The 11,797-nt window shown below is 38.5% G+C and overlaps 1 protein-coding gene across 4 annotated transcripts in view; it reads left to right on the forward strand.

Moving 5' to 3' along the window:
* Nucleotides 1-11,797, forward strand: part of WDR64 (WD repeat domain 64) — a 77,903-nt gene that overhangs the window by 45,879 nt on the left and 20,227 nt on the right. For all 4 annotated transcript variants that reach the window (XR_007903991.1, XM_051783799.1, XM_051783801.1 and 1 more), the window contains exons 15-21: nt 394-517; nt 1,826-1,995; nt 3,836-4,006; nt 4,866-4,996; nt 6,244-6,336; nt 9,914-10,001; nt 11,363-11,405. Coding sequence is in view for 3 of the 4 variants with exons in the window: in XM_051783799.1 (XP_051639759.1) it covers nt 394-517; nt 1,826-1,995; nt 3,836-4,006; nt 4,866-4,996; nt 6,244-6,336; nt 9,914-10,001; nt 11,363-11,405 (820 nt within the window). In the remaining variant the exon portion in view is untranslated. The remainder of the gene's footprint in view (nt 1-393; nt 518-1,825; nt 1,996-3,835; nt 4,007-4,865; nt 4,997-6,243; nt 6,337-9,913; nt 10,002-11,362; nt 11,406-11,797) is intronic.

Raw genomic sequence — 11,797 nt, forward strand, 5'->3', positions numbered from 1 at the left:
AGTCTGATTTTTATATTCTGCACTGAAATTCTAACTGAAACCATCCTTTCTAGTTAGATTTCTTTGCTTTTGCACTGTAAATACTCATTTGATTTAACATCAATCTCTCTGAATTACCAGGGGTCTTTCTCACAGCATACATACTACATAGAGCCTCCCCTTGCCAGAATAGCTTCTCTGGGGACAGGGACATTTTCAGGGAAAATACACTAGTATTTCAGTAAAAGAACTTGGTAGTGTGCTGTTGTAACAGAGATGTTACAGAGATGTGAAACAGAGACAACAGGAAGTGAAAATTCACTACTGACAGTCATTTCTCCAATTACATTAGAACACATTGTGTGACACGTTTTAGAGGATGTATTACAAATAATTATCATATTATTTTTTCAGGTCTGGGACCTAGAAACAGGATATCAGATATATCAAATTGAAGATGCACATGGGGTGAATACTGAAGTGACCTGTGCAGCCATTGAAATAAATGGTTTTTATGTTGCTACTGGAGCATGTGATGGTAAAGCAATTAAATAATTACTACATTTTTATTACATTTTTGTAATGACATATTACATGAGCAGACAGAACTCTTTGTCTTGACTGTCTCAGTGACAGCAGAATTAATTTTGAATGCACGGCTGCCAGTCTGTGGAAAGGCTGTGGGGTGTGGGTGTGGGGTGTCTTGGTTGGGTTTTATTTGATAGGTGCTTCACAGAAAGGCGATTTTTGTCTGCTTGGACTCTGGTACTTTGATAGTCTGTTACTTTCTGGAAGACTGTCTCCAAAGCTCTTGGTCTGAAAAGTTGTTTCCTCATAAGACTTAGTATCTAGATCTATAACTAAACAGCTGCAGATAAAGAATGGGAGGTTTTAAATTTTCTAGTATCTAAGCTCAATTTTATAGTGTCTGCAGTCACTGAACACTAGAAGATAGATAGATAGATAGATAGATAGATAGATAGATAGATAGATAGATAGATAGATAGATAGATTTTTTTTTCCTTAATTTTTCACATCTGTTGTTTAGGGTGCATGAGTTTTAGGTAACGTGACAAGACCTCGCCAATACACAAATGCACACTGAATTCTTCAGGAAGCTTTAATAATTTTATGATTTGTTAACATGAATGAATAATTCGCACATTCAAATGTTCAAGAGTACACACCTGAATTATTAAAATATATAAAATATATGAAATCTGCCTCACATGAAGAGGAGATGATGGCCTTTTCCACGCAGCATACTGGCTAATATTTCTTGTTTCTGCTTGGGAGCAGAGACTGCATGCATTATGGATCTTAAGAGCACAACAGAAGGTGAATGCTGTCAAGTCTTACAAAAGGGAAGTTATGTATAATAATTTCATCACTTAAGAAAATTCTGTAGCTCCTTCTCCCCAGTAGCTCTGTGGGATAAGTCTAGCAATCAGGTCCCTCTGCTCATTGATGTAGCTCAGAACTTGAAGTCTTCTCACACTCTGCTTGCTCCCTGATAATGCTATCCAGAAACAGAAATAAAGTAAGAAGAAGTCTTTTATCCTGGGCTGCAGAACAAAATAGACATGGTAAAAAGATGGAAGAATGGAGGGCACAGTAGTGGTAAAGGTCTCTTCTGGTATATTTTTTTGTCCCTAAGTCTGCTTTGCTAAGGAACACACATGCTGTTGCAATTTTTGAAAGACCAGTGACCTAGCTCTCAACCTTAAGTTGGATTTTCATTTTTCTTGTCTTTTCCCTGTTTGATCCTATTCAAGCTTCTGAATTTGAAGCACAGGGTATGGATGAAAGTTCATTCCCTTTTCTACATTTTGTCATCCCTGTGTAGGAACGGTGAAAATTTGGGAGTTTGAAAGTGGGCAAGAATTTAAAGCCTTGCCTTTGGCCCAGCACAGCGAAGATGAGCATCGCGTACTGAAGATAGTCTATCTGAAGGCTGATGAGAGTCAACATGCACTTCTTGTTTTGGAACAGAGAGGGGAGATGAAAATCATTCAGGTTTTTCAAATAGACTTTTTTTTCCCCCTAATTTCATTTGGTAGCCCCTAAATTTTGAGGTAAAATAGGACTTTTTCATTAATTATTAGATGAACTTTTAGAAACTGTCAAGGAACAGAACTTTTAGAAACTGTGAAGGAACAATTTAGTTTTTCAGTGTCATCAAATTAGCTTTCTGCCTTTCTGTCTAGTGTTGAAATGTTCATTAGTCCACTGCTGGTTTTCAGCATTCCGATAATTTCTCTCCTTGCATTTTCTTTTTCATTTGTGATTGAGGTTTCAGTAGTTAGAGATCCTTTAAGGCCTTAAAATATTGCTGTTGTTACTACAGATGGTTTTTACCTTATTTAAAGTGTTTCTAAAGAGAATATTTTGGTGAAAAGATTTTTTAATTTTCTTTTTGTTTAAAATTACTAGGTTAAAACAGTGGCTTCTTAGGAACTGATACAAAGGAACACAAATCAGATTGACTTTCTGGGCTTGATTTTGAGCATCTACTCTTGTTCCCTTCAGCTAAAACTAACAAGATGCATTTGCAGTTTACTATAATTTCATTTATATAGTTTCATAATAATTATAGTCTCATTTCTCATACAAACCATGTTTCTGTGGAATTTTCTGTCTCAAATTGGAATGTTTTACTTGGGACAAAATTCTTCTGAAACTTTAAATCTACTATGCGCAAGGGAGCAAAGGTTGTCGGGAGAAGCAATAACTTTTAGACAAATGATACATTTGGGGAAAAACCATACAGGCTCTCATCTCAGTAAATAAGTTATCCTTTTGAGCCTCCTGCTAATAAAAAGCTGTTTCATACAGAGTTTGCTTTTGCTATTCAGACTTTTCTGAAATGCTCCATCACACCTATTGGTCCCCAGTGTTACTGCTGAAATTGTTAAAACAGTTCATTTACTGTAAATTATGTAAATGTATCCCTTGACAAACAGGTTAGTGAGAAGTTCAATGTCCTTCAAGTCTCTATGAATCTAAGTACATTAATACTGTTTCACATATGTGCAAATCTACATTTTCCCACAGATGTTTCTGTGATAATGAGAAATACAGGTTGTTATTAGCTTTTTAAAAGGCTCCAAAAATAGTAATTAGCAAGGTAAACTGGAGTAGCAGCCCAAAACATTTCATCCTTTGCAGGAGTCTACTATAGATCTCTCAATTTTTAATCCTTCCTCAGAAGTATTTCTTGTTTGATATACTTAGTATTATAAGATTTACTAAAATCTTAATTATTTCTTCATTCTTGAGCTTAAGACATCTATGAAAACAGTAGAAAACCTAAGGAGCTGATTTCAGTAACACTTCTCAGAATGGACAGAAATATCAATGTTAGAGCAGGTACTATTTCTTATAGTCAGAAAAACTCTCAAAGTGACTCCCAGTTGCCTCTAGGCACAATGAGGAGGAATCAATGACTTGGGGCTGTAGCTGAACTGTGGCTTCTTCTCTCACACAATTGGAACAACCACCAGTTTTACTGGATGTTTTGGTAGATATGAACTGGAGAGTAGCAATGTTAATGAAATAAACAGCTATAAATAAGAGGCAGCTTATTTTAAGTAGGAAGTTAAATTGAGTAAAATTAACACCTCTGAACTCCGCAGCTGCACAGCTTCTAATATAACAGCAGGTAACTTAAGGTGAGCTGGAATAATATCTCTGGATGAAACTTCAGTTTGCATTGTAGGTATGTTCTAGTTGATACCTGTAACAGGTTTTGTAATTTGGCGCAGAAAACAAGCTTTGGATATACACTTGCTATATTTTTTTTTATGACTAGAGAAATCCTTTTCTTCCTCTTTCATTAAGTCAGTTATTTTAATAGGGTAACTCAACTCAAACACATCTACATGTCGCATGGGTGCTTCCTGATGCAGTGTCTTTTCCACGAAGGAATCCAGTTGTATATCTGTTACTGAAGCCTGACACCTCACAAGATTTTTTTCCAGCTATTCGGCTGCTGTCTAACATCAGTTCTCTGGGTGATGATACAGAGGTGAGAAACACTTCAAAGTTCCACGTCATTTATAGAAGATTGGAAAGTAAAATGTTTATTGTGCCACCAAGGATTTCATGTTTTAGCAACAGATTAAGAACCAAATAAGTATTGCCCATTGTGGTCTCTTCCAGCCTTATTCATTCAATGATTCCGTACTTTTCAGTACATTGAAATAAATACACAAAAGGAGATGTTCTGAACATACACTTCTCATTCCTATAAAATATAGTAAGTTGAGGTTCTCAAATAAACTCTTCTAGAAATGAAATGCCATTTATACTATAGCTAGGCTGACCTTCAGTAATAGTGGCACATAAAGATCAAGTTGAGTATCAAAGTGATTCTATTTTCTCTTCTTATTGCTTTGGTAAAATAAGATATCAAATTTATGTTTCAATGGTTGACCGATTTAACTTGAACAGTCCCCGAGATTTAAGTCCTGTTTTGTAAAATTTCACTAACTCTGTAACAGATCTGGATGATGTTTATGGAAAGGTTATTATATCTCTGTTAAGGGACTTATTCCTTTAACTTGATTATAGTATCTCCGTAGATACCTACTTCTGATTAATCTTCAGCTCTTACACCTGTTTTTACATGCTCAAATTGCAACTGTGCTGTAAATAGCAGGTGAGGCTGGAGGCCCTGTTGTCTGCAGTCTCCCAATATTATCACTCCTTGCTTCCTTCTGGTGCTTCTATGTAGCTCAAATACAGTAGTATTAGAATAGAATCCAAAATGCAGTTGTTGTAGACACTGTCTGTTTAGGCATTTTGTTAGTTTAACAGTTAAAACATTTCACTGCCTAGTGTCCACGTTGCTCCTACTCATACTTTTCTTTTAACTGTCTTTGTAGAATTTTGCACCTTCTGTGGAAATTAATTGTTTTGCTGTTTTAAAAGTAGAAGGATGGAATTTGATAGCTACAGGAAGTGCAAATGGTGAAATAATTTTGTGGGATTTTGAATCTGCCTCTGTGAGATGCCTGTAAGTATTGCTTTCACGGAGGCTGTTTGATCTCCAGTATTTCATACAAACTTTCCAAATGGCATACTGGAAATTCTAAGATGCCCAAATATACAGGGTGATTGACAAGCAGGAGTTAAAGTAGCGATTTATGTTGGCCCTCCTGCCTTCCACTTCAAATTACTTTGCTAGCTAGTCCTGACAGTGCAGGTAGGAGATGTGATCAAGAGAGAGAGTCATTTAGGGAAGGGATTATGTAATTAAGAATAGTGTTTAACATAATTCAGCACTGCCACTGAAGGAAACTCTCACTATGTCAATCACTCTGTCATTGACTGGAGGCTGCTACTGAGCTGTAGAAACATCCTTATTTTGGAAATTTTTGTGTTTGGGAGGACAGCTGGAAATAATGCTACTTCAGATGATAATGCCAGATGTTCTACATTACCAGTATCACTGGACATACCTAGAAGACTAGGAATCACATTCAATGAGGAGAAAACTAATGTGGTTTTGGAGGTTTGAGATTAAAGATCTTTCACAGAAATTGACAAAGAGTGCTCACTCTTTGGATGGTTCCATTTACTCTTACTCACATTAAGCTGCTACATCAGTAAGGTGAACAATGGCAGTATTTCTGGCTAGACTCAGTGCTGCAGCATGGAAGTATTCCTGTGCTGGTGAAGGAACACATGCCTTTTAAAACCATAAAAAGTCAATACTTAATTATCCTACCCAACAGTTTCACAACATCCTTAAGGTGTAAAATTGGCATGTTTGTGAGAAAATGAGCTGAGTCTTTCTGTACCATGGGAAATAATCAAAACTTAACTGCAGTTCTGACTCTGGCTCTTACTTTGTATTTACCTCCCTATATATGAGGCAGGCAATTCATATGGATACCTGGAAGACAGAAAAGTCAATGCTTTGTAAGGAGAGTTCAGATGACTTTTTGAATGCTGGGAACAAGATACTATGCTAACATTAACTTAGCTAGTTAACTTCAACATAGGAGACTTTATTTGTCTCTTCAATACTAATTCTCAAGAAAATACTTGGCTGAATGAAATTTTCATCATTCCATCTTCACTGACATTAATCCATCATAACTGATTAACTGATTCTGAAAAACTGTCTAAAACTTAGGTGATATGTATTCTGGGAAATGAAAAGTTTAATTTTTTTAACTACAAATTAAGTTAGAAACATTTTCTGGGAACAATACACAACCTATGTGACATATCCTGTACAAACATCTTTATTTTCAGCCATGAAACTAATGAAGACAGCAAGGATTCAGTTTCTCAAGAATCTGGAATCAATGCCATGTTATTCCTTGTACATGGTGCTTTTACTTACAGGTAACTCCATGCATTTTATCTTCCTCAGGGACAGGCACAATCACTTGGAATTTTGTTGCAGTAAAAAGATGTAGTGTTTGTCTAAGATAGCTGATTTAAATTGAGATTTTATTTGTATTTAATCAATTCAAGTCCAGACAGTTAGTTGGCTTTCCCATCCTAAAACATTTATAATGCTTATCAAACCATATTACATGTTCTTTTTTCCACTCAGATATCCTTTTGTCCTCTAAATGACCTCATAAGTCTCAATTCTATTGAAAAATTCAACAGAAGTTAGCTTTTGCCAGGTATCAGTTTTCCTATGTACTGTAGATTCACTTGCTCTTATCTCTGTGAGATAACTGTGTGACAGCAGGCTTTTTCTTTATAGTATTTTTTCTTTATATGTATATTTATATATATATTCTTTATATATATATATTTCTCTTTTTTTTTAAGTTTGTAGTGTCAAGTTTCATCTTAAAACAAACTAGAAGCTGTCATAGGCTGGTAGTGTTGGATGAAGAAAAGGATTTTAGACAAATGTGCTCATGTTGAGAGAAAGGCATTGCATCTCTACATAATTTCAGAAGTGCTTGTCTTCCAATGGATATGCAAAGGCAATGGCAACCAAAAGGACTCAGTATGGTTTAAATACTTATGCAGCTTTAACCTTTTAGCAATTAGGCAGCTTTTTTTGCTGTCATGAGTTATAAAGTTGGTCTTATCTTGCTTTAAAACCTTCAAGTAGCTTATGCATTTACTACATGTACTACATGTGCCACTTAATTGAACATAAATTCTCTACAATGACTTTGAATCATATAGGCTTAGGATGTATTGTATTTATTAGGAAGGTATCTGGATGAATTTGATCATACACATACACGAAATGTTCAAGCATGCTAGCAAGTCTGTAAAATTAGACACTTAAAATTGCTAAGTCATGGCCATCTGACCAAATTTAAGTAGACTACTCCATCTGCATACTTCTTAGATGGATTTTACATTATCCCACTTATTCAAATACTCCTCCCTAAAACATAGCAGCTGTGATATTATGTGGAAAGAATCACTCAATAGCGTAGTCTGAACTTTTCTTGACTTGGAAACAAAAATGGTAAAGACCACATCCAATTTTTTTTCCTGATTTTCTTCCACAAAATCTTATTTCTGAGAATTTTCGTAACGGGTTGAAAATAAGTTTCTATAATTAATTAAAAACTATTTGCAGAGCAAAGCACTGTGTAAAATGAAAGGAAACAAGCCATTGGCATGCAGTGAATTTTTCCCCATCACTTCTTGAGGGCGAGTTCCAGTGTTACTTTTGATGTACTACGGATTTAATTTGCTCAAAACTCCTGACAGGAGAGGTTGGCTGTGTAATATGCAAATAATGCCAAGTTACTTTGATAAATATACAAAACCAACAACCCTTAGTCATAGAATCATAGAATCAGCTGGGTTGGAAGGGACCTCCGAGATCATCAAGTCCAACCCTTGATCCAACCCTGCCTTGGTTACCAGACCATGGCGCTAAGTGCCACATCGAGTCTCATCCTAAAAACCTCCGGGGACGGAGAATCCACCACTTCCCTGGGCAGCCCATTCCAATGCCTGATACCCTTTCTGTAAAGAATTTCTTCCTAATATCTAATCTAAACCTCCCCTGGCACAGCTTAAGACCATGTCCTCTTGTCTTACTAGTAGTTGCCTGGGAGAAGAGACCAACGCCCACGTGGCTACAACCTCCTTTCAGGGAGTTGTAGAGAGTGATGAGGTCTCCCCTGAGCCTCCTCTTCTCCAGGCTAAACAACCCCAGCTCCCTCAGCCTCTCCTCACAGGACTTGTGCTCGAGTCCCTTCACCAGCCTTGTTGTTCTTCTCTGGACCTGCTCCAGCACCTCAATATCCTTCCTGAACTGAGGGGCCCAGAACTGGACACAGTACTCGAGATGTGGCCTCACCAGTGCTGAGTACAGGGAAAGAATCACTTCCCTGGTCCTGCTGGCCACACTGTTCCTGATCCAGGCCAGGATGCCATTGGCCTTCTTGGCCACCTGGGCACACTGCTGGCTCCTGTTCAGCTTCCTGTCAATCCAAACTCCCAGGTCTCTCTCTGCCTGGCTGCTCTCCAGTCACTCTGTCCCCAGCCTGTAGCACTGCATGGGGTTGTTGTGGCCAAAGTGGAGGACCCAGCACTTGGCCTTGGAATCAGCCCAACTCTCCAGCCTGTCCAGGTCCCTCTGCAGAGCCCTCCCGCCTTCCAGCTGATCGACACTCCCCCCCAGCTTAGAGTCATCTGTAAATTTGCTGATGGTGGACTCAATCCCCTCATCTAAATCGTTAATAAAGATATTAAATAGAACTGGGCCCAACAGTGATCCTGGAAGGGACACCACTAGTGGCCAGCCACCAGCTGGATGCAGCACCATCCACCACCACTCTCTGGGCCCGGCCCTCCAGCCAGTTCCTAACCCAGCAGAGAGTGCCCCTGTCCAAGCCATGGGCTGCCAGCTTTTTCAGGAGTATGCTGTGGGAGATGGTGTCAAAGGTTTTGCTGAGGTCAGATAGACCACATCCACAGCCTTCCCCTCATCCAGTGGGCAGGTCACCTGATCATAAAAGGAGATCAGGTTGGTCAGACAGGACCTGCCTCTCCTAAACTGGCCTCTCCTAAACTCTCCTGTGCTGGCTGGGTCTGATCCCTTGTCTGTCCTGTAGGTGCTGTGTGATTGCACTTAGGATGATTTGCTCCATAACCTTGCCAGGCACTGAGGTCAGGCTGATGGGCCTGTAGTTTCCCAGGTCCTCCTTCCAGCCCTTTTTGTGGATTGGTGTGACATTCACCAGCTTCCAATCATCTGGGACCTCCCCAGTGATCCAAGACTGTTGTAGATGATGGAGAGCAGCTTGGCGAGCTCTTCTGCCAGCTCCCTCATCACCCTTGGGTGGATCCCATCTGGTCCCATAGACTTGTGGGGATCTAAGTGGCTGAGCAGGTTGCTAACTGTTTCCTCCTGGATTACAGGGGGGCTATTCAGCTTCTTATCTCTTTCTACAAGCTCCAGAAGCCAGCTGTCCTCAGGACAACCTGTCTTACTGTTGAAAACTGAGGTCAAGAAAGTGTTAAATACCTCAGCCTTTTCCTCATCTTTGATAACTATATTCCCACCCATGTCCAACAAAGAATGGAGGTTTTCCTTGCCCCTCCTTTTGCTATTGATGTATCAAGAATGACTTTTTGTTATCCTTCACAGAAGTGGCGAGATTAAGTTCAAGTTGTGCCTTCATCTCTCTAATTTTCTTTCTACATGACCTAACTATATTCCTAAACTCTTCCTGAGTAGCCAGCCCTTTTTTCCATAATTGGTAGGCTCTCTTCTTTACCCTAATTTCCTTCAGAATCTCCCTGTTCAGCCAGATCGGTTGTCTTGCCCACCAGCTTGCCTTTTGGCACACTAGGACAGTGTCTAATCAGTCTCATAAATTCAGGCTGTATTTTTCTGCTTTATAATGCTGGGTGATGTTGATTTCCAGTTATCAAACAGTGTCTTCAAGAATGTCAGTGATCTTCAATACTTTCTTTCACACAGGAAAAGGAGTTCCCAGACCTCTACTTCTGTGAGGGGTGATGTCAGTGCCATCCCAGAGCATGAGAGCAGTTCTTTGAACCCACATAAGGTAGGTATGATGGCTTCATGGATTTGGTAGCATTCAAAACAAATTTCTGTTGTCATTTCAGCTTTGGTTTTAAAGTCCTGTAGCTTACTAAAATTCCTCCATAACACTGCACAAAACGAAATATCAGGAATTACAGAAAAATGAACTTTGTTCACCTAAACTGACTGAGGTGGGCAATTAGGAATATGTTGTCAGTCAGGTCGCTCTGTGATACACAGGATAGCTGACTATCAACATGTTTGTCAGATGCTTATCACTAGCAATTCTGAATTTCAAATGGTGGGTATAGAAAAATGCAATGGAGAACGTAAAACAGTCAAATCATAAAGTACTGAATAAAAGCAGAACCACATCTACGTTGCAGCCACACCTGCTTGGATGCATTCTTTCAAATGACAGTACCTTTTTTTTTTGATTTACCATTAATATGCCAGTGTCTCAGTCTGTTGATTGAGACATCTCTCTATTTTTGCTAAGGATAGCATTATGGGTTTTTTGACACTTTTTGCCCTTCTATGCCAGAAGAACATGCCATATTTGCAAACAACAAAAGATAAGTAGGCAAAATCCTGCTACATCTCATATTCTTACCAGCATTTTGTTTCAGGGCATGCACTTCAATAGATTCCCAAGTAGACCTGGCCTAACTGGCATCTGCAAACTAAAGTATTCAATGTACTGTGCTGTGTAGTCATTAGAATAACAAAATGAACAGTCATTTGCAGCTCTTATAAAGAGTCCCAAAAGCCCCACACATCAAGCTTTACATATCAATAAGTAGGATGAGATTGAAGCGGCTTGACTTCTTCTAAGATACCTCAAACACTCCTGGCTGCATAGTTTTTCCTGCCTTATTTGACTTGGCAATTTTTGAGGCTGATTACTGTCAGCCTTGGGGATCCTCAGAAGCCTGTATAGTAAGGCACAAATGAGAGACTGTGACAATTCTCTTACTGAAGATGGAAATGTGAGTAAATGTTATTGGTATTTATGCACTTTGTTAATTTTTGGTCAAGGCAGTAACAAGACTATATGCATGTTATAAATGAAAGAGATCTAGGTTACATTCACATGATTGTAAATTATTGACTTTGCTTGTCCTAAGTAACTAATTCTATTCAGCCAAATTTACATTTAACATGCTCCTAAATTCCTGTTAATTTAATTTATGACTTTTTCTTCTCTTATTTTGATTCTCTTCAGAGGAAGTCTTGTCTTACACTCGGTGGAAATTGGGGGAATATCTGAATTCTCCAACTAAAAAAATTAAGTTCTTAAAATAATTTCAACTAGAGAACTGTTCTGTAGTTACATCAAAGTTCCATTTTCTAATTCTTTTACATTTTATTCCTTGCTTTTAGGAAAACGTGGAAATTGATAAAGTTAATACTGAAATAACAACAGGTATGAAAAAATGTTTTTTGTTCTCCGTGTTGATCTGTGAGTTCTGCCCAGATTACTATGGAAACTGAGTTTGTCTGGCAAACTGTGTTTAGAATAATTGGGATGCCACTAGTGGATGACATCTCATCATCATCTGCTCCCTCCTGATTTGCAGTTATTTCGCAAAAGCCAGGCCAGGATGCAAGATATGCAAGGCCTTAATTGCTGGTTTTTTCCAAGTAGACATGATGACACCTTTCAGAATTTTTGCAAATGTCAACTACGCAGACTTTTCTTCCACATAAATATTCTGGCAATGAATTATTGAAATAGTATAGCAAGAGCCAACTTGAGTCAAGCATGAGCAAATGGCCTCAGACAAAATCCTCAAAAGTGGGTGAAATTTTAGAAGG

The sequence above is a fragment of the Manacus candei genome, unplaced genomic scaffold (genome assembly GCF_025592945.1).
Source record: "Manacus candei isolate 608988 ecotype Guabito, Panama unplaced genomic scaffold, ASM2559294v1 h1tg000017l, whole genome shotgun sequence".
Lineage (NCBI taxonomy): Eukaryota > Metazoa > Chordata > Aves > Passeriformes > Pipridae > Manacus > Manacus candei.